This window comes from Pipistrellus hanaki, assembly GCF_964339955.1.
Source record: "Pipistrellus hanaki genome assembly, chromosome: 14".
NCBI lineage: Eukaryota > Metazoa > Chordata > Mammalia > Chiroptera > Vespertilionidae > Pipistrellus > Pipistrellus hanaki.
In genome coordinates this window covers 46,821,019-46,835,588 of record NC_140516.1, presented here as the reverse complement: position 1 = coordinate 46,835,588, position 14,570 = coordinate 46,821,019, and the positions used below count along the sequence as shown (strand labels likewise).

At 51.7% G+C, this 14,570-nt stretch overlaps 1 protein-coding gene across 7 annotated transcripts in view; it reads left to right on the top strand.

Annotated features, from left to right (window-relative positions):
• The window catches only part of ABLIM1 (actin binding LIM protein 1), a 217,133-nt gene extending 202,963 nt beyond the window's left edge, over positions 1 to 14,170 (top strand). For 3 of the 7 annotated variants that reach the window (XM_084903596.1, XM_084903595.1, XM_084903594.1), the window contains 8 exons: positions 250 to 396; positions 2,549 to 2,640; positions 3,830 to 3,941; positions 5,392 to 5,456; positions 6,300 to 6,360; positions 8,101 to 8,189; positions 9,027 to 9,107; positions 10,144 to 14,170. In XM_084903596.1, the coding sequence (XP_084759722.1) occupies positions 250 to 396; positions 2,549 to 2,640; positions 3,830 to 3,941; positions 5,392 to 5,456; positions 6,300 to 6,360; positions 8,101 to 8,189; positions 9,027 to 9,107; positions 10,144 to 10,257 (761 nt within the window). In that variant the 3' untranslated portion in view covers positions 10,258 to 14,170. The remainder of the gene's footprint in view (positions 1 to 249; positions 397 to 2,548; positions 2,641 to 3,829; positions 3,942 to 5,391; positions 5,457 to 6,299; positions 6,361 to 8,100; positions 8,190 to 9,026; positions 9,108 to 10,143) is intronic. The other 4 variants (XM_084903599.1, XM_084903597.1, XM_084903600.1 and 1 more) reach the window with 2 other exon arrangements.
• The last annotated feature ends 400 nt before the right edge of the window (positions 14,171 to 14,570 follow it).

Below are 14,570 nucleotides of genomic sequence, written 5' to 3'. Positions count from 1 at the left end.
CCATGTGTTGCTAGTATTGGACAGCAGGCTCCAAGCAGATGTAGAACAGGTGTAACATGAAGCTTTATTTCTGGGAGCATCCGATGAGCCGAGCTGTCACTGGGCACCACTGGCCGGGTGGTGGATTGATCATGGCAATAAGCAGAGCTGTCTGGAGTGGAAACCTTTGCCAGGGAACAAGGCCCTGTGAGTGGGTTGACCACCACGGCCTTGCAGACCGGTAGCTAAGCCTCCCCTGATTCCGCCTAGATGCAGCTGCCTTGGCAGCCCAGAGCAAGTCTGCAGACGACATCATCAAGTTTTCCAAGTTCCCAGCAGCGCAGGCGCCAGACCCCAGCGAGATCCCAAAGATTGAGACGGACCATTGGCCTGGTCCCCCCTCACTTGCCGCCGTAGGTATGCGACTGTTACAGCTAAGCCAAATGGGCAGGTTGCTAGGAGACCTCAAAGTGCAATGCTTAAGAAAATGCAAGGTTTTTAAGGAAAGAACGACCGAGAAGAGGTAGTATAGTGGGAAGAACTAATACGGTATTATGTGAGTGCAAAATGCTTCCAAGCTACCAACACCCATCACCAGAGCCTTGCTCTAACCAAATCACCAACATGCAGAACTGGTCTAAAACGGATGATGCACACGGACCCTTCGAGTCATTCCTCTGAGTCGGTAACTTTTGAATGCCATTGAATCCAAGTCTTTGGCAAGAACATTGTTCTGTATAATTGGAAGTTAGCCGGCGAGTTAACCGAGGGTCCACAGAAGCATGGCTTCTTTCAGATTTGTTTCAGACGATTTCTGCTTGTAATTGCAGCTCTCTACACAGCTAATCTTAACCCTGAAGCTCTTTCACTTTTCTTACCAGATCACGTTCTCCCTTTCTAAGGAGAGCCACTGCAGGGTAATGTGTTCTGAAATTGTGTGCGTCAGTTACGTGATTTTACATCCCTCATTTCCATGATCCTGTGCTCCGATGTCACATTCCAGCTGTTTCATTCTTTGCTTTGAGCTTCAAGTGTATGCTTTAGAATTGTGTCTGTGTCTCTCTTTTCCTTTTCATCAGTAGTGAAATCACTTGGCCTAAAAAGTGATATTAAGCAAACTCAGACGCTAATACTAGAAGCTGAGTCAATTGGACTTGCCAATGTGACTATCTTATCACATTTCTGTGGACAACCTAAAAGGCCTTCAATTTTCCAAAATTTCCAAATTGTTTTCCTCATGCTATTTTTTTTTATCAGTTTACTTTTGGAATAACTTGTACAAGCACTCTCTGTAGATTTTTAAAGCAATTTATATGTATAGAAACAGTCGAAGGAAATCCATCTTGGGTTCCTTACTCACAAGTATTCTCTACATGATGTTGTCTTGAGATATAGCTGATTCTTGGAATCTTGTATTTATTCATTTTTATCAATATGAAGAGAGAAGACTCACCTTGATTTTGATGATTTTGATGATTTTAGGAACTAAGAGCCAATCATATCAGCTTTTCTCTGCCAGGCAGTTCCTGGGGCCCTTGAGGTTCCCACTTCAGTCACGTGGTTTAGTTGGGTGGCTTCCACAGCCAGAGACCCCAAGGGGCCAGGAGAATCAACATTTTGCTGTTGAAACTGACATCTCTAAATAGTTTAAAGCTCTTTGGGGTTCCAAAATGAAGGCAGCCTCTGGCCCATTAATCAAAATAAGAAAAACTGAGACGATTAAGGACTGTTTTGATTAGATTAGCCAGCCTTCCTGTTTCCTCCCGCAGTCTGATTACTCCGAGGAAAAACACTCATTATCGTAGCTTTCCAACCATTTAGATAGACTCTTCCTTCCCACCCTCTGCCTCCCTTTACCAGGAAGCTTTAAAATGGTACAGGACTTGCTCTACTGCACCAAAGGAAGTCGCTTTTTAGCTCTATTGCTGTAGTGAGAGTTTTTACAGAGTTTTGATCAGTAGAAAGCTTTTTTATAATCATTTTTCAAAGGTCTGAGAAAACGGAAGCATTAGAGACCCATCCCTAAATAAAAAACATACTTGTTATGGAGTTTATTAAGGGTAGAAGTCAGGGTGATGTTATTATGGCAACCTATCTAGTCAGCAGAAGAGGGAACTATAAGATTTTAAACCTTGTCAAAAAGGAGTGACTATTTGAAAGCCTGTGGGTGAATTTGGATGTCTCTCTATTTGAAAATTGATCTCAGGGACATCGGAATAAGTGTAGATGCTCCTCCCTCTTACTACCCAGAGCTCTCACCAGGGAGGACTTAGACCCCATGGCAATGGCAAACCAGAGCTTTAATTGAGCAACCATTATGGGGAGGCCCAAATCCAGATACCACCGGATCCCACATTGCACCCACTTGTCAAACAGACCCGCTGTCTCAAGAAAGCAGCCAAGTAGCCCTGAGTTGGCGGTAGGCTCCTTTTGCTCCTGGTGCTGTTCTCTCATGGCCAAAACCACTGCCGACCTTGGTGGCCTGGCCAGTTGAGCCCAGGTGGACTAGTCCCGTCCGATGCCCCTGCCGTGCGGCTAATGTGAGAAGTTGTCTTTGCTGTGGAATTAGGAGCTGACATGAGACGCAGATCTAGCGGCAGAGAGGAAGACGATGAGGAGCTCCTGAGACGCCGGCAGCTTCAGGAAGAGCAGCTCATGAAGGTTGGTCCTTAAACAAGTCAGTTCTCTCCCGTCCATATTTCCGGAGTGACTACTAATGGGCAAGCCACCAAGATGAGCAAGAAGTGGTCCCAGCCCTCAAGGGCTGGCTGCTAGTGATTGTAATACAAAGGAGTGCTGAGTGGGTTCTGGAAGAGGTGACCTGAAGGCTGGAGGTCAGAGGGCCGTGTGAGGGTGTGGGCTTTTGCAAGGAGAGCGCGACCCTGTGCGGGCATGTGAGTGTGGTACCTGTGTCGAAAGGATGCTGAAGGGCCCAGCAGAGCTGAGGTGTACACCCAGGTTGTTCAACACCTTCCGGCCCTCATGCAGGCTGTCCTGAAGGAATCCCCTTGGAATGGAGTCTTTCTCTAAGTCTTTCCTCTGGACTCATGGGACCTTTTGTGTACATCTGGGCCAGGAGAGAGGGGATGAAATAGACTGACTCTAATACGCCCTCGTGGGCTTCTCTCTCACATGGGCCTTCAGCATCCACAAGACCAATAGAAAGGCAGCTATAGCCTGGGGTAGAGGGACCCAGGGCATTATAACCTCTCCTTCCAATGAGGGATTGATGAATCCCTTCCAATGACATTTTCCAAAGATGCTTCATCACATGGGAAATGCACATGATACGAGTTATGTGAAAAGATAGGATGCAAAGTTGCATTAATAGTATGATCCCCATTTTGTATAATATGTGCCTAAAACGTACTGGATGGATATAAACCAAAATGTAAATGGATATCTCTGAGTGGTGGGTTATGGGTTACTCTTCTCTGGGTTTTCTAAAATCTATACAATGGGCAAGTCTTACTTTCTTTTTCTTGTTTTTAAATAAATCAGTGTAGTTTCTTTTTAAAGACTACCATTCCCAATGCCCCCTTCCTACATCAAAAATCCACACACACTCATACGTGCCTCCTGAGGTCACCTGCTGGCACTTTGGGGGAGAGCAAGGGAGGAAGAACATCCTTCTGATGGGGAGCCTGACGGGGAAATGCCAGCCTTGACATTGAAGAGGCTGAGGATTCAAGGTCCAAAACCTGTCCGGGCTCCAGAGGCACCACCAGCCTCTGAGACTACCTATCCAGGCTTTGCCTGAGTCGGTACTTCTCACAGGACCTTCTAAAAAGAGGTGTTTCATGGAAGTAACTGCGGGCTTCCCTTCCATTTTTCTTTTCCTTGTGAATAGCTCAACTCGGGCCTGGGGCAGCTGATCCTGAAGGAAGAGATGGAGAGGGAGCGGGAGAGCCGGGAGAGGGCAGCCCTGGCGGCCAGTCGCTATGATTCTCCCATCAACTCAGGTGAGAGTAGACCCACCACCTCCCCTGAGCCGACAGCCGGCCACCTACCTGCAAGGGGCCGGCCTTGACTGTTCCCTTTCTGGCAGAGTGTTCTCCAGGGAAGGAAGTGTGAGAAACCCACTCCATGCCAATGTAGCTTATAGGCATGTCCTGGCTCTTCCTTAAATGTGGGGTTCCTTTCTTCTGCAAGTGGGGAGCCCTGAGAGAAAGGACCTCAAGGACACGAGGGTTCAGGTTAGAATAGTCATGAAGAGGGAGACAGCATACATACAGGGAATCCACAGAGAGCACCAACTAGACTTTCGAAGCATTGCAATTTCACATTAATGTGTTCAGTACAAAGCTGAAGACTCATGGTGTTATGTTTGACACTTTTGAAAGACGTTACTTATATATTGGCTCTATCAGGATAGTTTCCTCTGTTTATATTTGTCAAAAGCCAGTTCTCTCCTAACCCATAGGATTTTTTTCCCTCCCATGTTCTGAAATAGTGCCTGCTTTTCTCCCCTTCTGGTTCCTTTAGAAATGTGTTTAGTGTTTACTTTCTGCAGGCATTTTTGCTAAACATTATCTCACTTCATCTTCATGGCATGCCAGTGAAGTGGGTAATATTATTATCACCCCAATTTATAGCTCAGGTATAGGAAATTTGAGTAACTTGCCCAAAGTCACATCGCTAATAACTAGCAGAACTCAGATTTAGGAGTCCAAGTATTATATCATAACCCCAGAGCCCATGGCCTCCCCGGGGTGCCCTGCCACCTCTCAGATGCCCACCTGGCATTGACCTTGGACTGGGTGGTTACTAATCTTCAGAGTCTTAATCAACTCCGCGATTATGCTCTGTAAGAATATGTAGCACTAGACCCACGTGGGTCAGGAAATGAAGACTTAAAAAGATGAAGTGCTTGCCCAGAGTACAGAGGCATCAAGTTGCAGACCCAGATTCAGATCCAGGTCTGCCTTCCCCAAAGTCAGCATCATGAGGCATCCACCCCAGGCCTCCCCGGAGTCCAATCCGACTGATACCTTACATGGCTGACTTTTGGCTCAGTGTTTGGCTGAGGCATGGGCTTATGCATCCAAAGAGCCCTGGGTTCAAATCGTTGCTTGGCTATTTACAAGCTGAGCGACTTAGAGCAAGATACTGAACTTTCCTTGGCCGCTATTTCTTCTCCTGCAAAATGGAAAAATAACAACAGCATTGCTAGGCTTGTATCAAGGACTCAGAGATAAAGAATCCCCAGCCCTCCTCTGTAATATCACCCCCCGCCCATTCTCTGCATCACCTCATAGGCTAGTATTGTGTGAATATTTCAGCCCAATATTATTTGAATTATTTTTTTCTAAATCTTTTATTCTGCAAGGTAGAAGATACGCTGCCAATTTCATTGAAGAATGGGACTTCCTGTTTCCTAACAGTTGCTTTTTTACCATTTTTCTCACTTAGCTTCACACGTTCTGTCATCTAAAACCTCGTCTCTCCCAGGCTATGGAAGAAACGGGCTCCACCGGGTAAGGTTTCCCCATCCATCATTTCTGAGTCAGTCGTGGTCCAAGTGCTAGCCGGAACACAGCTGACGTGGTGATCTCAGTGTCAGCACATAATGAAAACCGCAATCTCCCTGATCTCCTCGTAAATCACTTGGAATTACGGGCAAAATATTTCTACTGAAAGAAAAGGAAATTGACTTTGGGTAACAGAATAGCTTTTGTAAGTTTATGGGAAGACTGGTGTGAAGTAAGAGTGATAGATATTTCCGCAATCAAGCAAAACACACTTATGTGAGCCTTTATCTCTGCTGTAAAAAGTATATCTATGGGCAAGCCCAGCTGGGGCGGCTCAGGAAGTCAACGGTTCGATTCCTGGTCAGGGCACATGCCCAGATTGTGAGTTTAATTCTCAGTAGGGGTGCATGCAGGAGGCAGCCGATTGATGATTCTCTCTCATCAATCTCTATATCTCTCTTTTCCTCTCCTTCCCCTCTCTAAAATCAATAAAAAATATTTTAAATAAAATGTAAATAAATAAAAAATATTTTATATATATGAAAGTTTTTTGCTACCTCCTTCCCCACATGGAATAAATGTAATTGTGTAACTGTGTGGGGAGACGTTTTACTATGTATTAGCAAGAGGTACTTGCTTACCAAGGACCTGCTGGGTAGTGGCATTGATTGTACTACCAAAAGTAAGGAGATTTCATCCAAGTCAAAGACGTAGAAGGGAAATTGTGAGGGCCTAGGAATTCAGTTTGGGAAGAATTCTCAGGTTTTGCAAATGCTTCCATCCTTTTCACCTGACTCCCAAGTGATCGCTGTGGAGTCGGTATTCTAATGCTGCTTCTTCTCATTCCAGCCCGTGTCTACAGACTTCGCTCAGTACAACAGCTACGGGGACGTCAGCGGGGGAGCGCGAGGTGAGGGATCTGCGGCCGCACTGGTCTGACCATGGCTGAGCTCGAGCACAGGCTGTGCAGTGACAAGCACATTCGCTGGGTTCATGCTGCCTTACCTTCCAAAGTGGGATCCTACCGCCCTCTGCGAGCTAACGGAGCATTTGTTAGCATCTTGAAAAATCTCAGTGACAGGAGCCCAGGAGAAGCGAGTTTGTAAGAAGCTAGTTTGCAGTCGCTTCTGCTGTGTGCTGAGCACTCAGACCCTTGGAGATACAGTGATGGATGGGCCCGCCTTCCACATGCAGACGCTGAGCCCGTCTGGTGTGGCTCAGTGGGTTGAGCGTTGTCCCACGCACTGAGGGCATAGATTCAATTTCCGTTCAGGGCACATGCCTGGGTTGCAGGCTCAATCCCCAGTAGGGGGTGTGCAGGATGTCCATCTCATCGATGTTTCTCTCTCTCTCTACCTCTCCTTTCTTCTCTTAAAAAAAATGCATACAGCTAAGTGAGAGTGAGACAGCAGCTCTGTGTGATAAATGCTGTGATTGGAGATGCAGAGAGAAGACAGAAACACTTTCATGGCATCGGGGGAAACTTCTGCCAGAAAAGGGTGTTTAACTGATAGCTGGCACCTGGGCAGGCATTTCCTGGCTTCAGGGAGGCACACAGGCGGGCACCGTGTACCATACAGAGCGCCAGAGCAGGGAGCGGACGTGGTCTTTGGGGAAAGTTGGGGCAGTTGCAACAGGACACAGTCTCGGTATTAATGTTCCCGCGTTTCCCTGCTGACCGTTTCTTTTTCTTCCCTTTGCAGACTACCAGGTACGGAACACTGCCTGCCCCTCCTGAGTTGGCCACACCAGCAGAACAGCCATGTTTCAGTCCAGAGGGTGCTACTGCTCCAGGGGAGGGTTTCTCTTGAAAGGATGCTGATTTGGGTTGGTCTGTGGAATCGTTAATCCTCAGCTGTGCGAAGCCAGGGGAGCAGGCATGCCTGTGCCCAGGCCGCTGTCCCCGCCGGCGGGGCCGTGGCAGGCGCCGGGCCAGTGTGGGAGCCCTGCCTTGCTATGGCCTTGAAGCATCCTCTCTCAGAGGGGAAGTGGGTCAGCATCAGGGTCCGCCCGTGTATACTGTATTTTCCTTTTTTAAAATCTTCATCTGTGGATATTTTCCATTGGCTTTAGAAAGACGGGAGAGGAGAGGGAAGGAAAGGGGGGGGGGGGTGGAGCAGAGAGAGAGAGAGACAGCAGTGTGCAAGAGAAACATCCATCAATTGCCTCCTGACCGGGGATCGAACCCCCATCCAGTAGGTGCCCTGACTGGGAATCAGATCTACGACCTTTTTGGCATATGGCCAAATGAAAGAGATGCTTTGCTACCATTCCTTTTTTCCTACCACTTAAACCGTAAAAATGGTGACAGAGAATGAGAAAAGGAAAAATATGCAAAGAAGCGTAAGATGAAAATAAGGAATGAACCCTCATAAGCTTTGTAGATCGTTTTTTATATCCCATATACTTTCATGCTTGGAGCCTAAATTCAGGGATGAGTCACTGCCGTTCAGCCGGGCTCTCTCCCCAGCTTGTTAGAAAATAGCAGCGATCCTGCTCTTGTGCAGCAAGGAGCTCATTTTGGGAAGTCCGTAGTGATGCAGATGGCATGTCTCAAACAGTGAAGAGGGTTTGAGGTCCAATCAGGGAGACCCAGGGACCCGCAGAGGCCTCAGCTCCCCACGCAGCCCAGGGCTCCCCCTTGACCCAGCTTCTCTGTTGCAGACCCTCCCGGATGGCCACATGCCTGGCATGAGAATGGACCGCGGCGTGTCTATGCCCAACATGTTGGAGCCAAAGGCAAGTGCGGCTGTCCCCTCTCCTCCCCCACGGGGATGCCTAGCTGGGAGGTAATCCTAGCAGAGACTTGCTTGTCTGTCTTTCACCATCCTCAGTGTGGAGGCCCGCTGGGCTCTAGGCTGGCACCCTAGGCCTGCCATGCCCAAAAGCACCTTGCCACCCGGCTCGTTTCCTCACCCCGAGTCAGCAGCCTCACTCCGTGTGCTGTCCCGTGCTCACAGGAAGTGCCAGCGGGTCTCCTGGGACCTCGGTTCTCCTGTGGCTCCTGCCGTGAACCTACAAGGCACACCCAGTGCTGAGGGGAGCCTTGGCAGGTTGCTCCGGATGGGATGGCTAGTGTGTCCCAGTTTGCCCAGAACTTTCCCAGTTTTTGCATTGAAAATCTTGCCTCCCAGGACCCTCCTTAGTCCCAGGCAAACTGGGACAGTTGAGATAGTCAGTTGCCCTAAATTTAGAGGTGTCCAAGGGCCATGCTCCCTGGGGACCCTGAGCTCAGTCTGTCATCCACCAGAACACTGCTCTGGGTCAGCCTGGCTCCGTGGATTCACGAGCCAGCTTTAGAAGAAGATGGTTAAAGAGTATAGAAAGGTATCCAGTTCTCTTCTGATGTTTACCGTCACCCCAGGACATGGCAACAGAACCCCCAAAGGCACAGGCTACTTGGGGCATGGGTGGGGGTGGTGCTGTGGGGCACATGTGAGAACCTGGAACCTCCGATGTCCTCATTATACTCTTAGGAGCTCTGTCTGGGGAGTCCTAGAGCTTCAGTAGATTCTGTTTGCTAATAAAGTGGTCCACAGTGTTCTAGAAGAGATTTTTTTTTTCTTCACTTCTCAGATATTTCCTTATGAAATGCTCATGGTGACCAACAGAGGGCGCAACAAAATCCTGAGAGACGTGGACAGGACGCGGCTGGAGGTAAATAAGTAAAAATCTAGTCCCAATTGCAGCTCCCTCCAGCTTTCCCCTAATTGGGAAATGTTTCTGTGAAGGCAAAAATAAATAAATAAAATAAAGGAGCAACCTCATAATGCAGGTAGAATTTAGTAATACCTTTGGGGGGAAAACCCACATTTATATTTAAAAGATCAGTATTAAATAACCCCCTCCCTCCTCTCCAGGAAAACCCAGTATGATTTTAGTCCTTTTCTTTGGAAACTTGGCGTTGCCATAATCATGGCCGGTGGCGTAGAGTGGACTCCCCATCCCTCTCCCGATGGCCCCAGCTCCCTCCATCCCCAGCCTCGGTTGAGTTCATGGAGAGGGGAGGGAAAGGCCTGAGCAAGTTCCCCCGCTGCTTCCGCATTCCTTGCTGAGGGTTATCCGGGCACACATACCCAAGCCCTCCTTAGGCACGGAGATTGGTCTCTGTATTTTTCCACCTGAATGATTTTAATTAAGGAAGGCCCTGGCTGCCAGCCTCCTAAAGAAAAGCTCCTTTTCCCCAACAAAAGGCTGTAGCTTTGCACACAAGGTCAGCCTGGCACAGAGACCCAGGGCTCTTGTGTCCTAAGAGCCTGTCTCGGAGGGACAACAGGTGCAAGTTCTCGGTCGTAGACCAGGCATCCATCCACCTCAACGCGGTGGCTGAGCCAGGGGGAATCTGGGGCTCCCCACGGCCCCCTTTGCAAGTCTCTCTCTGGCTTTCTTATTGCCGTGGCCCATTTCCTCTGCATCTTCTCAACATCCCGAGGACCTGGAGCAGAGCCCCCTCCAGCATAACAAATCCCCTTCCCAGGCCCATCACCGTTCAGTGCTGTAATCGTAATGGTTAGGGCTGCGCCGGGTAAGGAAGGAGGAGGTGGGGTGCCTGCTCACCAGCCGCAGACGTGTGCCCCTCTCCCCTCGTCCTGCCTGGCTCTTCGGGACGATGCCTTGTGAACGGGAGAGCCGCTCCCACGCCGCCCTCGTGGGCATCAGGACTGACCGCGGTCTGTCTGTTCTCCCTCCACAGCGCCACCTCGCCCCAGAAGTGTTTCGGGAAATCTTCGGGATGTCCATCCAGGAGTTTGACAAGTTACCTCTCTGGAGACGCAACGACATGAAGAAAAGAGCAAAACTCTTCTGAGTCCCACGCAGGACTCTTCCAAGCCCCACACGTAGACACGCGATGGAGGAGGAGGACTGCCGAGGGCGGCGACGCCTGGGATGGCGTAGGAAGCTTTGAACTGGACTGGGGAACCTGCAAACTACTGCCCCTCAGCACCAACCAAAAGGGGGAACTCTGGTGACAACACCCACGAGCCAAATACCGGGCCGGCCAACGGCAACCCTTGCCAAGAAGCCATGGGGTAGCGATTTCTATGTTCCCACACATGTGACCTTTCACACCACCTTGTGCACACGACAGGGGCGCCTCTCCGGTTTCCCTTTCACCGTCCAGCCGTAGTGCTCACTGTCTGGGTGAAGAGCCAGCAAGTGCCCTTAAGATGCCGCATGGGGCAAGCAGCTGACCTCCTTCCCCGTCTGCGTGCGTTCGCGATGTGGCATGTGGCTAAGAAGCGAGGGCCTGGGGGCGTGTCCGTGCGGTGGCAGCCATTGGCACCCCCCTCCGCCCCGGCCTCCGGCAGCTCTGCTCCTGCGGGATGGAACCCCGAGTGGGAACCCAGTGGCTACCGGAGTGGGGCTGAGTAGCAGCCGGAGCGATTTTTAGCAAGCTCCTTATTCTCCACTGTCACCCAGGCCCTGGTTTACAAATTACTTTTCTTTTTCTTTATTCGAAGGGGGATGGAATGAAAAGAAAAGCTCCATCACTCGTGTTCCGCTTCAGATAGCGTGATTCATGCGCGCCCCCTGTTGGCCAGGAAAGGGGAGGGGCAGTCGCCGCTAGATTGGCACAGGTGCATGCTGTTCGGGGATTCTTGCCCAGCGGCCATGGCACTCTCCTGGGCCCTCCCGATGCCAGTTCCCACCCTCCGCTCTGCACCGGGCATCGCTGGATGGAATCTCGCCCACGCTGGTTCTGGGTTGTTGTTTTTTTCCCTCTAGAACTTTCCAGTAGTCGGCTAAGGAAAGGCATGGTTTTTGTTTGAAGTCTCTGCAACTCCAAGGTAGATGGCCTGACACTGATTTCCTGTGGCCTTTTAGCTCTTCTCCTTGCTCAGCACTGTTGACCCTGTGTGTAAGTGTGTGTGTGTGCACTGCACCTGCTAACTTATTTTACCAACGGCTCTGCCAGGGTGGACCTGGGCTGGCGCCAGACTGCAGTGTGCGGTGCTGCCCTTCATGTGGATCATTGCCTCTTGGTTCATCCGATATCTCTGCTGCCCCCTCCTCTCCGCTCTCGCCCGCGATTGGCAGCCTGTGTGGCCTGGTCCTGGCCTTGCTCTGGCCAAGGGTGGGCCCGGGGACCACGGCTATTCCCAGCATTCCCCGGCCACCGGCCATAGCCAGGCTCCTGGCGCTGGGTGGGGGGAGAGCTTGTCACTGTGGGGCGGACCATGGGCCCTCCGGGCTTTCACTGGTTGAGGAGTCAGTCCCGTGCACACGCAGGTCAGCCAGCCACGGGGGAAGCTGCGGTGGAAGTGAAAGAGCTGGGCCCAGCCCGTGCCCACTCACTTCGCGTTGCTTTTCTTGTCGCTTTGGAATTTGGTTCTGCATCCGCCTTGGAAGACAGCAACGCTTCTGTCCATGTCGAGCGTGTGAGCAAGTGTGAACTGCGCCAGGCAGATGTACATCACCCCCACATGCCAGGAGCCTCCTGTTTGCAAGCAGAGCTCTGCCACTCTGGAGAGAGCGGGCATCGAACCCTAACGCAGAGCGGGCTCCCACACACCCTCCTCGGTGCGAAACGGGCCCCGCACGCTTGTTTGCAGAGTGTCCAGGCCACTGCCCTGCGGATCTGTCTTCTCTGCCTGAGCCCCGCCCCGCACTGCACATACATGTTCCCCGTCAACAGTCACAGGAACAGGAACTGTCCGCTTCGGGGGTGGAATCACACACCTGGCGCTGACACAAGGGCTACGTCTGCACATTGGGCTTCCTTAGGATGCTTTTCACTGGCTGAGCATTGGGGGGTGGGGGGGGGGAGTAAAGGGAGGCCTCGATGGCACCGGGAACAGCAGTGCTTCCTTTAAAGATTCTTCTGGAAAAGCCAGGCTGCCTTGTAGGCCCCCGCGTGATGCACAATGAGGCCTGAAGGGCTGGGACACCCCCTGCACCGCTAGCTCTGCCTCTGGTTTGCGGGAGGGCCGAGGGATGGGATGTTTGGGATGCAGCTTCTTCCCTAACAGGAGATACTTCCTTCTCTGCCCCCTGGGACGGGGGAGGTGTTTGCGGCCAATAAGGTGCAAAGACAAGAGACAGCCGGTGTTTGTCTGTTCTGCCCTCCAGCCGCTAGGCCAGCTCCCATCCTGTGGTTTCCCAGCTGAGCTTCCCCTTTCGAGCGGTTTGCAGCCCCTCTTCCCCCGCCCTCATCCATCCTCACAGCCAGGGTATGTCCATCACTCTCCTCGGAGACGTTCTTGCTGGAAATGTTTATAAAACCGTCACCTAATTTCTTTACACTTGGAAGCAAACACCTTTTTCTAAAGAATCCCTTCTCAGAGGATTATAGAAACCACACATGCTTTTTGGCTAGTTTACGAAATTCTGATTAGTAACCACTTTGGACTAAATAGGTCTTTCTAAAAACTCTTACGCAAACTTGATGTGAGCAGTCCTGTGTGTGGGAGGGGCGGGGGACGCTCCCCGCACCCCTCCCCCGCCCTCCCCCCCCCCCCCCCCCGCCTTCCCCCCCAGCTCCCAGCTGTGGGCCCGCAGGGCTTTCTCTCTGACGTCATGAATGAGGGTGGGAGGACCTGACCTCTGACCTCTGTGTCCCCAACCCTCTGGCCTCCGAGGCAGGCCCCGTTTTTACAAATCCCTCTTTTGTATTTCTGGCCGCTGTTGGATCAGTCCTTCCTAAGCCAGCCTGGAGTTCAGCTGCTTTTTAAAGTCATTTTCCTTTGGCACCCCACGTGTTGGTCAGAATGCCCCCAAACGCACCCCCTGGTGCTCCTTTCCGAAGAGGGAGGGATGGCTTTGCCCTTGAGGTCTGCGGGGACGCCAGGGCGCAGCGATGGTGTGCATTGAGGGCTCTGCCCGGCCGCGTTACAGTGAAAAGAAGCGGAAGCTTTCACTCTGGCACAGAAAAGGGCATCGCTGTCCTTCCATTTGCCGCCCAGGAAACGGGGTGGGAGGGGGGTGGGGGGGGAGATGGTGACTGACCCGCTTTGCATATGGATGTTTGTGTTTTTATTGGGCAAGTTTCACGCGTGGCAAGCTCAGAAAAAGGGGGAGGTGAGTAGCTGAAGCTGCAAGACGCTTGCGGCAGGGTCTGTGGGCCCAGCAAAAGGAAAGAAACCCAGCGTTTTCTGATGCTGAGTGTCCCTGGACGGAGGTTGTCACCGTCAAGTAACGTTCTTCCCCAAAGTGTCTCCGGTCCCCTTCTGGAGCCGGCCCGCCAGAGGTGGGAGATGGCCTGCAGGTGCCAACCTCCAGCCTCCAGCAGGCGCTGAGCGCTGGTCCCTGCACCGGCCTGTCTCTCCACCCTGCGGGAGAGACCACGCCGCAAAACCCGTGTCCTGTGGGGGGTTACGTGACGAATGTGTGTGTTTTCTGTGAGTCGCTGGCAGTCCTGCATCGGAGTTCTCCCCATTCTTTCCGGCTCGGTGGGGTTCATGGGATTTTTTTTTTTTCTCTCGTGTTGGAAGGTCCGCCGTTCTCCCCGCCCTCCCTCCCCTTTTCTGAGCGAAGGGAGCGGCCGTGGGGAAGACGTGCTGTGTAAAGGATGTGTTGTGTCCCCTGTGAACATGAGCGGGTGTCTGTCCGCACCCCGGGAGCTGCGTGCTGGCCCGCAGAGGCGGCCGGCGGCCCCCGGGCCTGTGCCCCCAGCTCCGGCCTCCTCCTCGCTCCCGCTGCCACAGCACCCCCGCCCCCCCGAGCTGCCCCCGCGTCTGTTGTACTCACACTCGGTGAATAAAGTGTGTGCTTTGTTCGTACACGCCTCCACGCGTGGGTGCCTTCCTGTGTGTGCCCCTGCCCCCCTGGAGATCGGCCCCCTTCGTGAACGCGCCAGCCCGACTGCCAACAGCCAGAAGGAAGTCAGACTCAAACCCCCAGGCCTTGGGCACGCGTTTATATTAACGCAGGGAGACGACGGGGTGGAGTGGGAAAGGCCACAAAACAGCCCTGGAAGACCGGCTGGTGTCGCTCAATGGTTAGAGCAGTGTTTCCCAACCTTCTCTCATGATGAGGATCACCTGGTGGAGTTGTTAAAACACAGATTCCTGAATCCCAACTAAGAAGTGCTAAACTAGAATTTTTGAGAACATATAGGTAAAATTGCATACCTAACTTAGTGCTCTGTATATAACATCTGTGTTAGAGCACTAGTTAAGT